Consider the following 18547-nt stretch of genomic DNA (forward strand, 5'->3'; position numbering starts at 1 on the left):
TCTACAACTCTGTGATGGCCTGTGCAATTTTCTGTGCTTTGGTGTGAAGGGCTGATAACATAATTTCACAGATTCCCACCAAATCAGCAAACTAATTAAAAGGGCAGCATCAGTTATAGGAAACACTCTGAACCCCCTGCAGGTAGCATCAAAGGAGAGAATTAAAAGAAAACTGAATGCCATTGTGAACAATGCTGCACATCCTTTGTTTGATATACTAACACAGTGGACTTTCAGCCAACAAATTATTCAGCAGAAATGTGTTAAGAAACGCTGCTGGGGCTGATTTTTACCAGAGGCAATGTGCCTACATAATGTCTTACTGTGACAGTAACTGACAAATCAGAAGTTTTCTTTGTTTTTTTCCATTTGTGTATAATCATTCCTTAGTTTGTGTGTGTGTGCGTGCGTGTGTTTATTTATTTAATGTGTAATTGTAAAAAGCCAAATTTGTCCATGGGGGCCAAAAATAGTTCTGACTACTCTAATCTAATGTAATCCATGACAACAACAACTAGTTGTGAAAAAATGGGATTGGGAATGTGTTTATGTCATGATTACATTTTAGCAAAAAATCTAAATTGCTCAACATTTGAAACATCAGTTTTTGAGTCCCCCAAACACGTTGGGGACAGTTGCAACACTTTTTGCATTCCTCTCATTTACTCAGAGACTGTTTGGACTACACCAGCTAAATTTGTATACTATAAACTTACATCTGTCTGCTAATTACCCATAGTACTTGTAGTTAATTATATTTTACATATCCTGCACAATATTTATTTGAACTGAAGAAGTCAGATGTTGCAACACATATAAGGGACAGTTGCAACATGTTAAACATATATTAAATTTCAATAATTAACCTTTGCTTTTTCTCTGAACTTGCATAGTACTGTGAAAATCTACAATTATACAATAATATTAAAGTAGATTAAATGCCTAGGATATCATAAATTGTCATTGGCATCCCCGGGTGGGTCTTCATCCAAGAATCACAGGCTGAGTTGACAACTCTTTTTAATGGCCCATATACACTCCTGTCAAGTGGCTATAATTTGTGAGAGCAGTGGTTGAGGATAGCAAAACAATTCCATGGCTGCGGCAGAAGTTGGTGCCTTCTATTGACAGGTGGGATGGGTGATTGTCAAGAATTAAAAGAACTTTGGAGTCTGAGGAACTCTTTGTGTGTAGCTGAAAGTGTTTCAAGTAAACAAGAAAGTCAGCCTCTTGCATCCACCCAGATGCGTTGGCTGTCCCAATACAGCCAGGTGGGCCATCCCGAACAAAATGAGATTTGTAATGCACACGTGGGAAAATGAACATTGGGGGTATGGAGTTACCAAGTGCATTGATTTTACAAGCTAGTGTGACAAGTAACAACAACAACAACAACAACATTTATTTATATAGCACATTTTCATACAAACAGTAGCTCAAAGTGCTTTACATAATAAAGAATAGAAAAATAAAAGACACAATAAGAAAACAAAATAAATCAACATTAATTAACATCGAATAAGAGTAAGGTTCAATGGCCAGGGGGGACAGAAAAACAAACTCCAGACGGCTGGAGAAAAAATAAAATCTGTAGGGATTCCAGACCATGAGACCGCCCAGTCCCCTCTGGGCATTCTACCTAACATAAATGAAACAGTCCTCTTTGGATTTCAGGTTCTCACGGAAGGGCTTGATGAAGATGGTCACGTAGAGTTCTGCCTTTTAATCCATCCATCATTGTTGAAGCATCATGAAGCTTTGAGTAGGTGGAGGTGGCGCAGGCCACCACCACAAATAAACCGGAAAAAGAAACAGAAAAGAGAGTAGGGGTCAGTACCGATTTTAGAGCCACCATGAATAGTTATGATGAATTGAACATATAGAGTATCAGGATTAAGTTAAATTGAAGTTATAGAAAGGCCATGTTAAAGTAATATGTTTTCAGCAGTGTTTTAAACTGCTCTACTGTATCAGCCTGGGGAATTCCTATTGGCAGGCTATTCCAGATTTTAGGTGCATAGCAGCAGAAGGCCGCCTCACCACTTCTTTTAAGTTTTGTTCTTGGAATTCTAAGGAGACACTCATTTGAGGATCTGAGGTTACGATTTGGAATATAAGGTGTCAGACATTCCGATATATAAGATGGGGCGAGATTATTTAAGGCTTTATAAACCATAAGCAGAATTTTAAAGTCAATCCTGAATGACACAGGTAACCAGTGTAGTGACATTAAAACTGGAGAAATGTGTTTGGATTTTCTTTTCCTAGTTAGGATTCTAACAGCTGCATTCTGCACTAGTTGCAAACGATTTATGTCTTTTTTGGGTAGTCCTGAGAGGAGTGCGTTACAGTAATCTAGTCGACTGAAAACAAACGCGTGAACTAATTTCTCAGCATCTTTCAGTGATATAAGAGGTCTAACTTTACTTATGTTTCTTGTGCAAAAATGCTGTCCTAATGATCTGATTAATATGCGATTTAAAATTCAGATTACAGTCAACAATTACCCCTAAGCTTTTTACCTCCGTCTTGACTTTTAATCCTAATGTATCCAGTTTATTTCCAATAGCCTCGTTGTATCCATTATTGCTAATCACTAAGATTTCACTTTTCTCTTTATTTAACTTGAGAAAGTTACTATTCATCCATTCTGAGATACAAGTCAGACATTGTGTTAGTGAATCAATAGAATCGGGGTCATCAGGTGCTATTGATAAGTACAGCTGTGTGTCATCAGCATAGCTGTGGTAGCTTACGCTGTGCCCTGAGATAATAAGTGTGCCTCTTTCTGCTGAGGTAGCTGCACCAACTTGCATGTCACCACGTCTTGCCACAACCCTGTCGGGAGTTTGAACAGTTGTTATCCCAGTTTCATCCATGTTCCATATGTTTTGTGACTGAAACTTGTGTTTGTCCAAAACCTGGCTTAAATTGTTAAAAAAAATTGTTAACATTTGTTTCATTAAAACTGGTTGCCCTCGAAAGGCTTGTGGCCTGATGATGTCTTATTGAGAGAGTTGGGTGCCGTTTTAAAAAACCATTAAACCAGTCAACACCAGCCATACAGGCCTCATTACACTGTGAAGGAAAGTTGCACTTATAGTGAGAGGCGAGTTGAAATGCAAGCCTACGAACCTGAAATAATGTCATAAAATGTAAATAGTTTTTATTATCTTTCACTTTTTACCGATATTACCCTAACCCTCTCACCCTCTTACTCTCGTTATACATTTCTGTTAATTTCTCTTACCTCTTTAGGACTTAACCCATAATATAAGTCTGCTGCCCTTTGTAAATACTGTTTTAGACTCCTCTCTTGGTCTTCTGAGAACACTCATCTGATGGTCCAGTACCCTGCACGTGGTAACTTATCTGATCCCTCACTTGCAAGCTTCTCTCTTTTCTTATGGAATCAAAATAAGGTGGTATGACAGATAGAAAAGTCCTTGGCGACTGCCCTGACTGTCCTGCCCTCATTCCTAATTACGTTTGAAGCTTGTTCCAAAATTTCGAGGGGAACCCTCTGTTAGTAACTCTCTTCCTCACTCTTGGCATACTGGAAAAAACAGAATATTATTTCTATTTTTAGATGCATAAACTACAGTTAAGCTGTAAAGCAGTATACTTCGGACTTAAACTGAAAAAATGTGCTGATTCTGAACTACAAATGTTAAAAAGTAATGATATGTAGTCTATTTCTATATGGCTGGTTGGCTCGGGGACGGTCCCTGACCTGCCAGCCATAACAGAACACCATGTGCTAGCTATTAAAAGAGTCAGGGAAACATGCTAACAATACTTTTTAAAAGTCAGCACCACAATGATTTAAACTAGGTATGTTTTGATTAATTAAAATAAAAGGTATGGACAGTAAGTCAAAAAAAACTTGCAAAAAAAATTACTTTCATACCTTCAAAACAGTTATTTTTCAATAAATGCAGCAACAGATGATGAAAGTGTATAGTTTCTCTCTGGTGGAGAGAGGGCCTAACTGAGCATGTGCAGTATGAGTATCATCACTCTAGCATGCTTCTAATTGGAGAAACAAGACTTGTTGCAACCGTCCCCAGTCTCCCCAACTATTACTATTCATCAAGTATCTTCTAATCCAAATTACTGTAAAAATTATATTTTCACTATAAAGGTCTAAAACATTAATTCCACCTTTCAGATTTCAGATTTCCGTATACATTTAATAAGGCTTATTTCCCCATTGAAATTATGAAGAGATTTATCGTATTCTACATTTATATTGTTGGGAACATCTAAAAAAAATGGAAATATACTCAGGATATATCTTCCCTCTTTTTTCTTGGTGTTTACTTTAATTCCCAAGTATGTCACGAATTTATTTACTTGTGTGCAACTGACAATTTCAGTGTCAGAATCTTAAAGCAATTCACATTCATTAATGTTTAAATTTAATCTTTAGGTACAAGAGAACTCACATATACATGAAAATGCTTTAGCAACTTCTTCCTTATCTCTAAAGAGAACACTTGTATCTTCAGCCAGGTGACATAGTTTAACCTCCGTACCTTCGACATCGATGCCTTTTACCGCACCGTTTGCACTGGAATGCTGCGTGGAAATGATGACCAATCATGTAGCGCAACCTGCGTTCCTACAGAGAAAGCTGCGCAGATTAACAAAAATCTGCATATGCAACCGCGCCCATTGAAGACAAACCTCTTCCGCCCTGTCGCGCACCTGAAATCGTCACTTGATCCCCTCCCCCTTCCATTTATGCATGGTGCATTACTGGGATAGCTAGCCCAAGGAGATTATAATACGATGTGAGACAATTTGAACAAAATGGTGCGTTGATTTAAGAGGCGCATATTTGAAGGTCATGACTGTATTGTATGTACGAGAAGTACGAAAGTCTCGGCATTTTAATTGTGTCATTTTTTCCCTTACGGTGTCGCCTTTCCTTACGCAGCGCCCTCTGAAGACTTGCACTTGGATTGGATTTTTTTTTTCATCTCGCCAGGATACTGAACTAGCGGGGAAGTGTCAGAGGCAAGCAAGCGATCAGGGAGGAGCGATGGGAAGCGTAGAGACAGACAGATGCGAACAGTGTAACTGATGAGAGCCTTAGCTTTCAGTTTTGAGATCAAAATAATTTATTACCTTCTCGATTAAACAGTATCACTGAGAAAACTAAAGGAAAAACAGGTCTCCGGCATCATCGTCTTCCCTTCCGCTGCACCCCCTCCTCCTCGTCAACCTCTGGTTAATAAAGTAATGGAGAGATGAACTGTGATCGTAATAAACTGTGGACAAAATTGAACAGACATGGCTGATACCACTAGTTTTCGAGGCATGGAGAGAGGCAGAGGCAGGACCCAAGCCGACTCCGGCCTGAGAAGCCTATATCCACAGCAGTATCCTTACCCTGCAACGCAAGGCTTGGAAATCCAGGAGCTGGCTTCTAAACGAGTGGATATCCAAAAGAAGAGGTTTTATCTGGACGTGAAGCAGAGCTCCAGGGGTCGTTTCCTGAAGATTGCTGAAGTATGGATTGGCAGAGGCCGACAGGACAATATAAGAAAGAGCAAGCTGACACTCTCCATGGCAATGGCCCCTGATCTAAGGTACTGTCTTGGAGATTTCATTGAATATTATGCTCATCTGGGACTACGAGGTGCCCAGGGGCAAAGGCTAGAGGAGCATACTAACAATCAGGGCCATCATCAGGATACTAGGAGAAGACATCACCCTGCCTCTTCACCAACAGGATCTGCTGCATCTGAAGAACATGTCCATAGGGTGCTAAAAAGTGAGTTTATTGAGCGAGACAACCGAAAGTACTACTTGGACCTAAAAGAAAACCAGCGTGGGAGGTTTCTTCGGATAAGACAGACTGTGAGTAGAGGTCACGGAACCATGGGTTACTATGGACAAGGCATTGAGCAGACTATTGTACTGCCAGCACAAGGGCTCATTGAATTCAGAGATGCATTGTCCCAGCTCATTGAAGATTATGGGGAGGATGACAGTGAAGAGCGCAACCGAAGTCGAAATCATGAAGAGTCTCCAGAGCTTCCTGACGGTGTCTCCTTCAGAGTGGATAACAAAAGGTTTTATTTTGATGTTGGCTCCAACCGATATGGGGTATTCCTAAAGATAAGTGAAGTGAGACAACCGTATCGGAACACAATCACTGTCCCTTTCAAAGCTTGGTCCAGATTTGGTGACAACTTCATTAGGTATCAAGAAGAAATGACAAGGATCTTCAACTGTCACAAGGAGAAGAGGACAGACCCACGAGGAGACAGTGGGGAGGAGCAAGATGATTGACCATGGACTAAGTGGTAAAGGCTAATCCTTACAAAAAGTTTAACATAGTTTATATATTGTTTTCTATACTGTACCTCGGAAATACTGTACTGTATGACTCTAGTCAACTAGCACTTTGAAATGAGTAACTGTTATCCCTCAATTTATTACCTTGCACCGTGAACATAGGGAGGAGAAAAGCATGGGGTAAAGTAAATGAACAAGTTGGTTTTAGCACAAACATATTAATATTCATAATAGCCTTCTGTATATCGTGGTACCAGTACTAGGAATAGGTATGAGTGTGATCTTAATGTATAATTTTCATAATTATATAGTATAGTGTCAGTTATACTGAGATCCTCTTTAAAAGCAGGGAGGTGATGGTTGCTTTGCATGTTGCTGTGGACTTTTTATTGATTTGTTTTGTCCACCCATCATTTTTAAGTATGATGATGTGACATTCCCAGGGTCTCAATTTTAGGCACCTCTGGTCTGATGTCCATCTTTCTCTCACTGAATATTAAAAATGACTTAGTACTGGCCAGTGTCCTGGTAAAAAAAAAAAAGTCAGAGCCTGAATCTCATTTTATGTTTTTTAGGTCTTGTTTATAGTTTATGCTTTAGTAGGAGAGTTTAGTATTTTTGTTTCTTTAAAATGCAGCTCACTTACCTAAAGAATGGCTAGAGTTGCTGTCCTCCTTTTTTATTCAATATGCTTGTGATGTGATGCTCACCTCCTTTTATCTGCCCCTTTTCCAAAGTTTGTCTGTTTTGTAGACATCATCATAAAAGACAAATCATTGTGTTTTTATTCATTTATAATTTTATCAGCATACTATCCACAACCATTTTGTTATAATTAGGAGAGTTACCAGATGCAAATGCAAAGGGCATTGCAATGTTCATCGAATGAAGGTACTAATTCACAGTGACAAATATTGTATTTATGGATAATTGACAATTATGAGATGTAAAGTATTAATTCAGACCCACTTCTGAATTACACTTTAGTGGAATTATTCCATTTGAAATACTCAATTACTAGTTTACATCATTATTTTCAACAGTGTGAATTATATTCATTTGTAAAGAAATGTAAAGGAAGAACTCTAAGTTCTACATCTAAGGTTTAAATGTTAGCATATGTGATATTTTCTGCAGCGTCACACTGGTACAAAGGGAAATGTCTGCCTTGTGCTGCAGTTATGCACCTGTATAGAAAAGAACTTTGCATGGAAGGTTATAGCTTGAATATACCCTACTGGATGACATTTTATAAAAGGGCAAAAGGATCTTTCATATTTATGCAGTTGTGCAAGAGTAAGATGTGTTAGCATTATGATTCCTTTCTCCCATTTAAGTAGTTTGTAACTTGAAAAAAAAGATTACATGTTCAAATGTTTTATATGTGACTTTTCTAACATATGTTAAGTTTTTACCATTTTGATAGAATTTCAGAACTATTAAATGCCACCTGTTTACTGAAAAGAAAATATACAATCGATGTGACATTTACCTGAGTTTAAAATGTAACCAAAAATAGTAATTAAGATTTTAAAAACAAGAAATGGTGCAAGATGAAAATTTGCCCTTCCTGGGTATATTATGTACCTCATGCAATTCTGAGCAAGCTGTGATGTTGTGAGTAGTGACCAGCAATAGGAGGGGTTTCAGGCTTATTGCAGTGTCAGCACTAGAGTTAAAAAAATATATATATTATAATTTAGGGCTTTATTTACATTATACCTGGAAATTAAAATTAACATTTATATTGTAAAATACAGCAAGTTTTCAGCTCAGTGCCATACACTAAAGTTACTGAACTACTGGCATTTACCACCATCACTATCCAGTCGGCAATCCAATTATTTTTTTCTTACGTATACAGTATAGCAAGCGGTGAGAGTCTTGGACTACAATTAAGGTCCATGATGTGCTTCTAAAGGTTTTCAGCATTTAGATGACTATAAAAAAGAAAGTTAAAATTCTTATAATTAAAGTAGGCAGTGGACTTATTCTAGTTTCTTACTGTATATGGAGCACTTTATGAAATTACACAGTTGAATTGAATATGAAAAATTGTGCATTAAGTTTGCATAGGAATCGCAATTCATGAGTATGCTGCTACTCCCTTGCTAAGGATATAACTGAAATTTCCGTTATATTTTTAAGTCTTCTGTAAATAAAGTAGAAGCAGAAGAATATCTTTCATAAAGTAGCTTGGTAGCAGTGCTTCCTTGTAGTGACACTGTAACAATTTGTGTTGTTGATAATGCACTGAAAGCATTTGTTATAAAATAAGTCTATAACTGAATGGTTTTAAACTATAGTATGAAAACAGGAGAGGAAATTCCAGTATTTCCTTGGCTTGGTTGCTCGATCTTTAATGCACATACAGATAATCATTTTTAAATGTACTTGAATTTACTTTTTAATAGCACTTTAAATTACTGAATTCAATTGGTGAACATCAGAAAGTGAATTTTTAGCTTTGTAGAGATAATTAAAATACATATGTAAAAACATCAAGATTGCATTTCTTTGGAAATGTTTCTACATGAAGAGGATATATTATCATTTTGGTTTTATTTAAATATGTCTAACTTAAAATACTATCTAAAATAGTTAAGCTTCTACCTAAGAAGTATTTAATGTTATGAAAAATATTAGCTAAAATGAGAAATCTGTGTTTTATGGCAAGGATGGTTTACTCTAGAGGGTATCAATGCCTTAAAACTGATTAATGTAAAGGTGCTTATTTCCTGGATAGTGAAGAGTGATTAAACCCTTTAGACTGTGATTTCAAAGATTATTATCTTTAATAAGCACAATTAATCACTTCATTCTGAGTTTATGTTTATTTTACTTTCTATACAGATACCACAGTATACAGGGAAAATATTGACAAGATCAAAATTTTGGCTGCAAATTGTCCATGGATTTTCATATTTTACATAAATTTGACACAATATGAGCCCTTTTGGAATGAAATCTGTCAGTGTGTGTCTGTGTCAAGAGTTTGTGGACCCAACAATTCAAATGAAATTTGGCACCATTATTAGGATTGTAAAATGTTAGATGCCCATTGTTTTGTTTTTTTATCAGAATTGCTCCAGTACATTTTACTATACCAAGGTAACTGCATACATTCATTATGTTCTCTATATAATGTGTATATGATATATAGGGAAAGTAATGAGACTTGTTCAAAATGTGGACTTTGTGGCAGATTTACACATCCTTGTGTACAATGTGACCACCTTAGGAGTGATGTCTGATTATGTCTGTGGATGTCATTTTTTGTTTTTTGCTAAAGTTTTTGTGTAATATTCAATTGCTGAAATTGCTTTATGTTTGAAATTAATTTGCAGGACTATTTATATTTACAAAGTTACACTATTATGAAACTATACTAATGTTAGAAATAGATATTACAATGTTTACTTCACAATAATAGAATTTAGTTTGTTTAGATTAGTTCAACAAGGTTGTCCTTGATTTATATAATGAAAAAAAATCAGTATTGTTTTAGTGAGAAAGAATCTATAGAAGAACAATGTACCACTTTTAGAATATTTCAATTTAAATTCTGGTTAACTGTATATATTATCTGAATAATCAAAAATGTCTGCAGAACACTTTCATTTTCTGAACACTTCGCTGTCTGGAAATGCACCTTTGACAGTTAAAAAAAAAAAAAAAGAAAAGAAACAAGTAGTTATATTTCAAACAGGTTCCCTAAAATACTTCATTTATATGAGGAGGTTTCCTAAAAAATACCATACAGTAAACAACATGGATTTGACTATTTCACAGTTTCCACATGCCATTTTTTTTTCCTGTGGGCACTTTACCAGCCCTTGTCTTTTAAATATACAGAATGCTTTGCATGAATTGCACACTTAAAGACACTTTTCTTATATGTTTTGATTATAGTCTTTTAGAATTAAAGAGCAAATCTGCTTTCTGTGCATCAATATATACTAAGAATGGAAGCTCCAAAGACATTAAAATACTAAGTGAATTATTTAGGGTTCTTTAGGGTTCAGCAGTTGTAAATACACAACATTAATTTTCACAAGCTGCTTTGATTCTCTTTTGTAGCAATGAGGACCAGAAACTATGCAGGACAACCTGACAATGCACCAGATGGAAGAGCAGTCTGTGGTAGAGCACACTTTCTCCTAGGCCACCTTAATATCTCAGAACTGCCAGCTCTGCATTTTCAAATACAGTATGAGTAGGAAATTGGAGCACTTTGATAATAAGCATGACATGTAAACTCCACACAGGACACCCACATAACCAAACTCAACACCAAAGAATTGTGCCCCAGTGAGTGTGCAATGCCATTCTTTTGGAAGCTTCATTATATACAGTAGCTTTGAATTTACTGTTGATTTGAAAAAGAGTGATTTACATAAAGAGTGAAAGTGTGAAAGCTTTCTAAACAAACACTAATTATTTTGTGATATTGTTTTTGCTGAGATATATTTTTGTGTGAAAAACATAGTTGACCCTTCTGTAGTCTTTTCTGTACATGGGGAAAGGAGAATTTTAAATTTATGTTACACGCCAGAAAAGTGGCGTGTTTGGTTTTGTAGCTTCCCAGCACAAGAATATTTTTAAGGTGAGTTTCCTTTAATTATCAATTGCATTAAGTCCCAATTTTCTGTCACTGAAGGGAACAAGTTCTTCTCACACCTGATTCCCATTCAAGTGTGTACAAGTTTAACCTAACCAAACTAGACAAATGATTATGCTATTTGATATTTTTTTCAGAGTCTACTAAAGCCGATTTAAAACTTAACATAACTTACTCATTGAATGATTGCTTGGCAGAATAAGTAATTACATTCAATCACAACATCTACCTGAGTTTGAGAGTTATATGATACAAGTTACGTAATTAAGAATTAAAATGGCTTACTGCTCCAGCAAAGGTCCAAACATTTTATAAAGCATCATTCTGTACCACAACTAGGTGCTTTATATGTGTATTATAATACAATTATTGTTATTATGTGTTACTAATAACTAGAAAATCATCTTACTTGTGCACTAAATGAAATCTTAATTAGTGGTAAGTCAGACAAGTTTCGCATAGCAAAACATTTTGCTTATATTAAACTAAATCCTTAAAGAATAAAATACAATAATAAAGTGAGACCTAAATAAAAGATTATAGGAAACATTTTAATATCCAAAAAATGTAAGGGATTAATTATAGAATGACTGGGAATTTTAATCAAATATGAAAATCTTTTGAATCTGTCATTTTTGTTTTCATAAGAATTACTTGCGAATGTTTTGAAATCACTTCAGTTTTGTTTTTGTCCAGCAACTCCTGACTTCCCCAGTACACGAAATGCCCCATGTATGACAGTACCATTCCACTCATGTGGATGTCTTATCTTGCAAGACTTCAAGCTTTTTGGAGATACACTCAGATTTTAAGCCACTTTTGGACAATATTTTGTGCAGGAAATTACACCCTTATGATAAACAGTAAACCAATAAATCAGAAAGACCTGAAGTTGTGCATGCGAAATCCACCGACGCCAAGGTGTTCACACCTCATGGGACAAAACTTTAAAAAAAATGGAATCGGTAATGTAGGCATGTAGTGTGTTGTTTTATGCTATTTCAAAGTTGCTGAACATGAATATGATAATTTTTTTGATATTTGGTTGGTGGTCCTAGCCCTCTACCAGCCACTTCCAGAAGGTTAAAAATTGCAAATTTCAAACATAAGCATGTGGGGTACCGTTTTAGACTATTTCAAGGTCAGAGATTATGAATATAATGATTTTTTTTATTCTTGATCTTTTATTAGGGATCTGGCCCTCTGTGGAACTCTATCAGAGGAAGAAAAATGACAAATTTCTATAACAATCGAGAATATTTAATAAATAGAAGCGTACATTTTAATATTTCAAAGATTTAATGCAGCTATTCTTATTATGTACTTCTACTTAATGGAATAAATCATTACATTTCTTATGAACCACCTAAAATAGAGTAGTTTATGCTATTTCAGTCTATTTACAGTTTATTTTTTAGCCTTAATTTAAAAATTGTACAGAAATTAAACTATACAGAACAGATTTTCTCAATGAGGTGGATTCACATCTTGTATTCTGTTATCCTGTCAAAAGTAAGAAAACTGTTGTGAATTTGAAATTCTCTTCACATGCACGGTACCACATACTGTACAGCAAAAAAAATTCCAGCTCAATTATCTAACAGATGCATATATTTTGTAAATGAAAATCACATATTTAACCGGTTATTATATTTTTCATTTGTATAATAGCCAGTTATAAATACTGGGGATTTATTTTTTAAGATGTTGATATTGTATGGAAAACATTGCCATATTTTTCTTCCCATATAGAAAATTGAAGCAGCTGACTAACCATTACTTATTAGGAAAATCTGAATAATTGTTTGAAAGCATGACATAAAGGCAATAGATTAATTTAAAAAGTAACATAAAGCATGCAAGTTAATTTGTTCAAGAAAAATCTTCTTTTAACTAATTAAATAATATTTTTTAATTAGTTGAGATTTATATTTTCTCATATTAACTCACTTAACAGTTCATAACTGATGTTAATTCTGAAAGAAACGTTTTTAATTTTTACATAGATTTAAAATGCAGTGCTTTCTTTTTAATTGTATTCAATGTTGTAAACATTTATAGTAATCCTTCTTTGGTTTTCTGAACAATCTTAAGAACTCTGAGCAAATTGTAGTGCAATATTTTATTCATCTTCCAAGAAGCATTTACAGATCCAAAGCATCAAACTGCAGACATAATTTACCGATAGACTGCAAATAGCCTGTTTTGTTGTCAATGTGAAGTGTCATTTAGCAAAATTTCAAAAATTGACAAAGTATAGTTTTACTCCTTCTTTTATCACCATATAATCTGTAGATGTTGTATGTGTTATATTTTAATGTAATTATTTTTGTTAACTTTGATAATATGAGATTAAGTTTAATGTTTATTAAATATACAATGCTTTAGTGTATTGTTTGTATGAACTGTGCCTGAGACGTGCAGAAGGCAGCTTTCTATGGATTGCTAACAACAGTCCACACAGATGCAGTGATCTGTTAGTTCAAATACTCCATGGATGGAGTCTTTTCTTTGTGAAGTTTGCATATTCCCACTTTTTGGAGCTCCAGTCTCCTTTCACTGTCTAAAAATATAACTGTCACGGTATATGCATCTCTAAATTGACCCTATGTTAGTGTGTGTATGTGATTATGTCCAAAGACTGAGGGGCATTCTCTCCAGCATTAATTTCTGCTGTGTTTGGAGAAACTGTCGAATCTTATGACCCAGATAAAAAAAACTGATACACACCATGCAATAAGTATGTAGTGTATAAATAAAAGTACATTTAACAAATAATATTTTCTTTCAGAGGGGACCCACAAACTGAATGCTATAATAGGTAAATAAATTAGTATTAAAAAAGCTAGAAAGAGTATTTGGATTATATGAAAATAAAACTTCATTATATGAAAATAGAACTGTTTTAAAACAGTTTAGATGATTATCTTTTGTGTACAATATTGTTTTACTTAATTTCACAAAAGATATAAATTCTTGAGTCATGACTAATATGAAACATTTAAATCGCCCACAGTAAGTCGTGGAAAACGCACATACTTGTATCAATAGAAGAATATAAAAGTCTAAAGACGTTAAACATTCCTTTAATAACAGTGATATCAATGAGAGCACTGAAAGGTGTATCCTACTGTTATAACACTGATTTAGGGACCTACCTGTCAAACAACTTGCAAAGAGCTTGAGTTTGACATTTAGCACTTTTAAAGGGAGGGAAGAGTCATTAGTCAATAAAATTTAAATTTATCTTAAAAAAATTTGCCAGCATTATGAAAAAGTGGTCAATGCTGCTGTCTCAAAATACCATCAGGGAAGGCTTGAGTCAGAGTCTTTAAACTATGCCACTGAGTGCAGGTGTGCTTGTGTTTTTGGATTATTGTCATGCTGCATGACCCAACTACAATTCGCCATCACTTCACAGACAAATGACTGGATTTTTTCCTTAAGAATTTTCTGATACAGAGTAAAATTAATGGTTCTTAATGTATGATGGCCAGATCCTGAGGAAGATAAGCTTACCTGCACTATCACATTAGTACCATCATGTTTGATGGTTTTGTATGATTTTCACCCCGTTGAATGTTTTGTTTGCTTAACATTAAACATAATGGATTCCTTCTCTATAGAATGTTTCAGTTGTCTCACTTGTCCGTAGGACATTCTCTTAAAAGGATTTTGGATTATCCAAGAGACCTATACTTATGATCTTCTTGGTTAGCAGCAGTTTCTGACATGCTGCTTTGTAATGAAGCACATTTTTGTTCAGTGTCTTACATATCTTAAATTTATTAACATTGACCGACCCTGTAGTTAGGATAATAATGGGTTGGATAATGGATGGATGGACCTTTATGAAGGCAAGCATGGCCAGCATTTCTTTGGATTTTTTTTTCCTTTGCAACTTCCTGAATGAATAAATCCCTTGGACTAATTTTGGCATGCCAGCCATTATTGGAAACATTCACTAAAATTTCAATTATTTTCCATTTGTAGTGTGTGGCTCTAATTGTAGTTAAGTTGAGTCTCTGAGCTTTGTAGGCCTTTGGAAATTAGTGGATATCAACAACTTTTTGCTTGTTTTGTTCTGGAACTCTTCAATGATTTCTTTTGATCTTGGCATTATGTGCTGGTTACATATTAGTGCTATCAACTTGACTAATGGTAGGGGTTAACATAAGTTGATTTGAGTACGAGGGGAAATTAGTTCATAATATAGTGCCAGTTGGTGTTTGGATAATTTTGTTCACTAGATTAATGAAGTAAGATTAGAAAAATTAAAATGATTATTCTTTGTTCACTCTTTATCTAATATAGGATTTTGTCTGAGGACTAGAAAACATTGTGTAAATTAGGAAGGTGGCAAATAGTTTTTCATGGAACCATAGACAGTAAATACAAAGATATGTTTCAGTTGACCATGGACATAAAACAAATGGATGAAGTTAAACTCTCAAAGCAATAAAGAAAATGTCTTTACATTGTTCCAGTGAAAATCCATCTTCAATGCAATAGGATATGTGTGGAAAGTCCTGAAACTTGGCTTACAACAACAGTTCTCAATATGGACGTAGGTATAGTACATACAATAGTAATACATACATGTAGTTAAAAAAGATGTACAATATTAAAAGCTAGCAAAAATCTGAATTTACCAGTTATCATATTTCTAGATGATGAAGCACTATCACTTTTCTCAACTCATTACTGTACATCTGATGTATAGTGTATATGTAGTTACTCATTGTCATGATTTCAAGTTAGTTCATTGTACATTGTTCAACCTGTTTAATCTAATCTGGGAGCTCAGTGGGCAGGTGTCTATTCTTGCAGCACTAGTTAGAAGGCAGGAAACAAATCAGTTTATGACAAGGCCCACTTATAAACACACTAACTTATGTTGGGAACCAACTTAGAGTCATCAGTTAATTTCACTTGATGTCTTTGGTGATGTTGGAGGAAATTTGGAGTACCTGGAAGAAAAAATGGGAAAAATATACACACTCCACACAGAAAACCAAGCACAAGATTCAAACCCAAGTTATGTAATCCACGAAGCAGGAGTATTAACCATTGCAAGGCCTTTAACTCCTTCAGTTCCTTTTTAAAAAATAAAGCAACACCTATACTTTAGCTTACAGTGTACTAATGCTGGTTCTGACATAAAAATATTTACAAATGCATGACAGTAATAAATTCAAAGTTTCACAATCTGTAGCTGAATTTTTCATATAATCCTGAGTACAGTGTGTAATTAAAATGTTACTTTCCTGTGGAAGAATGTAAAACATAATATATAATTTTTACACACTACTGTTATGAGAAAATAATTATAGTTATTTATAACATAACATATTACATTACTGAGTTACCGTCTTAAGTTTAGCTACAGAGGTTTGCTCTCTTTATCTTAACTCCTGCGCTACACCCACATATCATTAAGCAAAAACAGCTTCATTTTCTATTTCCACTTTTTTGCTTTGTAATCTCTTTATCTGGTGAAGGTCACAGTGGTAACAAACTAATTCTCAGCAGGAGTCCCCCTTTCTTTTGGTGAACTCCATGGCACTTCCAGGACAAGTTAGAGATCAAATTTGTTCAGGGTGCATGAGTTTATATCAGTGTTTCCCAACCTCTGTCCTATGGCCCCCCTGTGACTGTAGGTTTTTGTTCCAACCAGTTTCCTAATCAGTGACAAAACCTGATAACACTGATCTCATTTAATTAGCTGGTATTATTTTACTTTTATTCTAAATTTAGAAAAGCACAGCAGCATGATTTTTACATTTAATAAGACATTTACAAATATTTCTGCTATAGATTTAAATTCTTAACTCTCTTGTGTTGATTTCATTCTATTTTGGCCTTTCTCTGTGCAGTTTTTCCCCTTTTTGTATCTTATTAATGACAATTAAAAATGAGCAGAGCAGACACACTGGCAAACAACACTGAATAATCAAAGGCAACTACTTTAGCGTCAGACCCACTACATTAGTAAACAATGGATTAATTAAACAATTAGAACACATAGAAAAGTAGAATGAAATTCAAGATAAAAACATTGTTAAAAAGAAAAAAAAATGCATTATTCCCATATAATTGCTTGGTACATTTTAATATACAGATATATACAGTATATATATATATATTTTACCAAACTTAGTTTTCTAATTTCTATATTGTTCCCAAAACACAGAACTTGGGAAATAACACATCACTTAATTAGCCCAGGAGACCAATTAAAAACAGAAGCTGGTTGGAACAAAAACCTGCAGCCACAGGGGGTCCCCAGGACTGACATTGGGAAACGCTGGTCTATATCATTGCTAGATGCTAAGACAAACTCTCACTCTGGAAGAGCACCAGCTTTGCTTCATCTAAACTAGTAAATGCCTCACCCTGTTAATGAATTTGGATGGAGGCACCTCCCACAGGAATTCATTGCTGCTGCTTGAATCAGTGACCACATTCTTTTGGTTACTACCCAATACTTGTGGCCAAAGGTTTTAATGGAGACACAGACATCTTCCCATTCAGCCATCCATCCATCCATTATCCAACCCGCTGAATCCGAACACAGGGTCACGGGGGTCTGCTGGAGCCAATCCCAGCCAACACAGGGCACAAGGCAGGAACCAACCCGGGCAGGGTGCCAACCCACCGCAGGACACACACAAACACACCCACACACCAAGCACACAATTTAGAATCGCCAATCCATCTAACCTGCATGTCTTTGGACTGTGGGAGGAAACCGGAGCGCCCGGAGGAAACCCACGCAGACATCAGACATGGGGAGAACATGCAAACTCCACGCAGGGAGGACCCGGGAAGCGAACCCAGGTCTCCTAACTGCGAGGCAGCAGTGCTACCACTGCGCCACCGTGCCGCCCATTCTTCCCATTCATGTTTCTACATATTTCTGTAAGGAGTATGACATTAACATGGAGGGTATTGGGTGTCTCAGTGATTCCCTACGACTACTGTCAGGAAGGAGCCTTGTGATTCTTGCAGAGTTACCATTAATTAATTCATTTGAGTGGAGACACCAATTGAAGACCAATCCAAAATTAGACCTCACATGATTGCTATCAATAACTCTAATTGACTAATTTCAGGACAGAGAAACTTGATGATTACCTGATGGCTGGGTAACCTATGTTGAATGGCTAGGCACATCATCTGCAAGTTAAAGGGTTGGGATTCAGTGCCATGCCATTTGGGTGCAAGGCAACAAAAATGGTGCAACTAAAAAAATGTGTCAATACAATTTTTTTCTCCAGTGAATTTAAGAGTAAAACTCCAAGGAGAAATGTCAAACATATAAATATCAAAGAGGACAGGTCATAATGTGCATTGAACAATAACATTACATTTTGCATTGAAAATATGGAAAGCAAAAATGACATTTTCTAGAATAAAAAATAATCCTTCATTATAGCATGATAAAAAAAGAATGATACTCAGTAAACACTTTAAGAGTTGCTTATACTTGCATGTACAAATATTTTAGTCTTTCTTTTTTAATATTCAAAAAAGTCATCTTGGTATAAGGGTTAAAGATAACGGCTTAATATTTTACAATCCATATGTCTACATGCGTTTGTGCCTACATTTAGT

The 18547-nt window shown here is 35.3% G+C and overlaps 1 protein-coding gene across 1 annotated transcript; it reads left to right on the top strand.

Moving 5' to 3' along the window:
- Positions 1-4539: 4539 nt before the first annotated feature.
- purg (purine-rich element binding protein G) lies at positions 4540-9484 on the top strand. Its single transcript, XM_039758782.1, has one exon. It carries the CDS (start codon positions 5299-5301, stop codon positions 6301-6303), a length of 1005 nt encoding a protein of 334 aa, XP_039614716.1. The 5' UTR covers positions 4540-5298; the 3' UTR covers positions 6304-9484.
- The last annotated feature ends 9063 nt before the right edge of the window (positions 9485-18547 follow it).

Source organism: Polypterus senegalus, chromosome 7 (genome assembly GCF_016835505.1).
Source record: "Polypterus senegalus isolate Bchr_013 chromosome 7, ASM1683550v1, whole genome shotgun sequence".
Classification (NCBI taxonomy): domain Eukaryota; kingdom Metazoa; phylum Chordata; class Cladistia; order Polypteriformes; family Polypteridae; genus Polypterus; species Polypterus senegalus.

Bases quoted from the DNA above. Each gene is read 5' to 3' on its own strand.
- purg (XM_039758782.1), top strand. From the start codon at position 5,299: ATGGCTGATACCACTAGTTTTCGAGGCATGGAGAGAGGCAGAGGCAGG.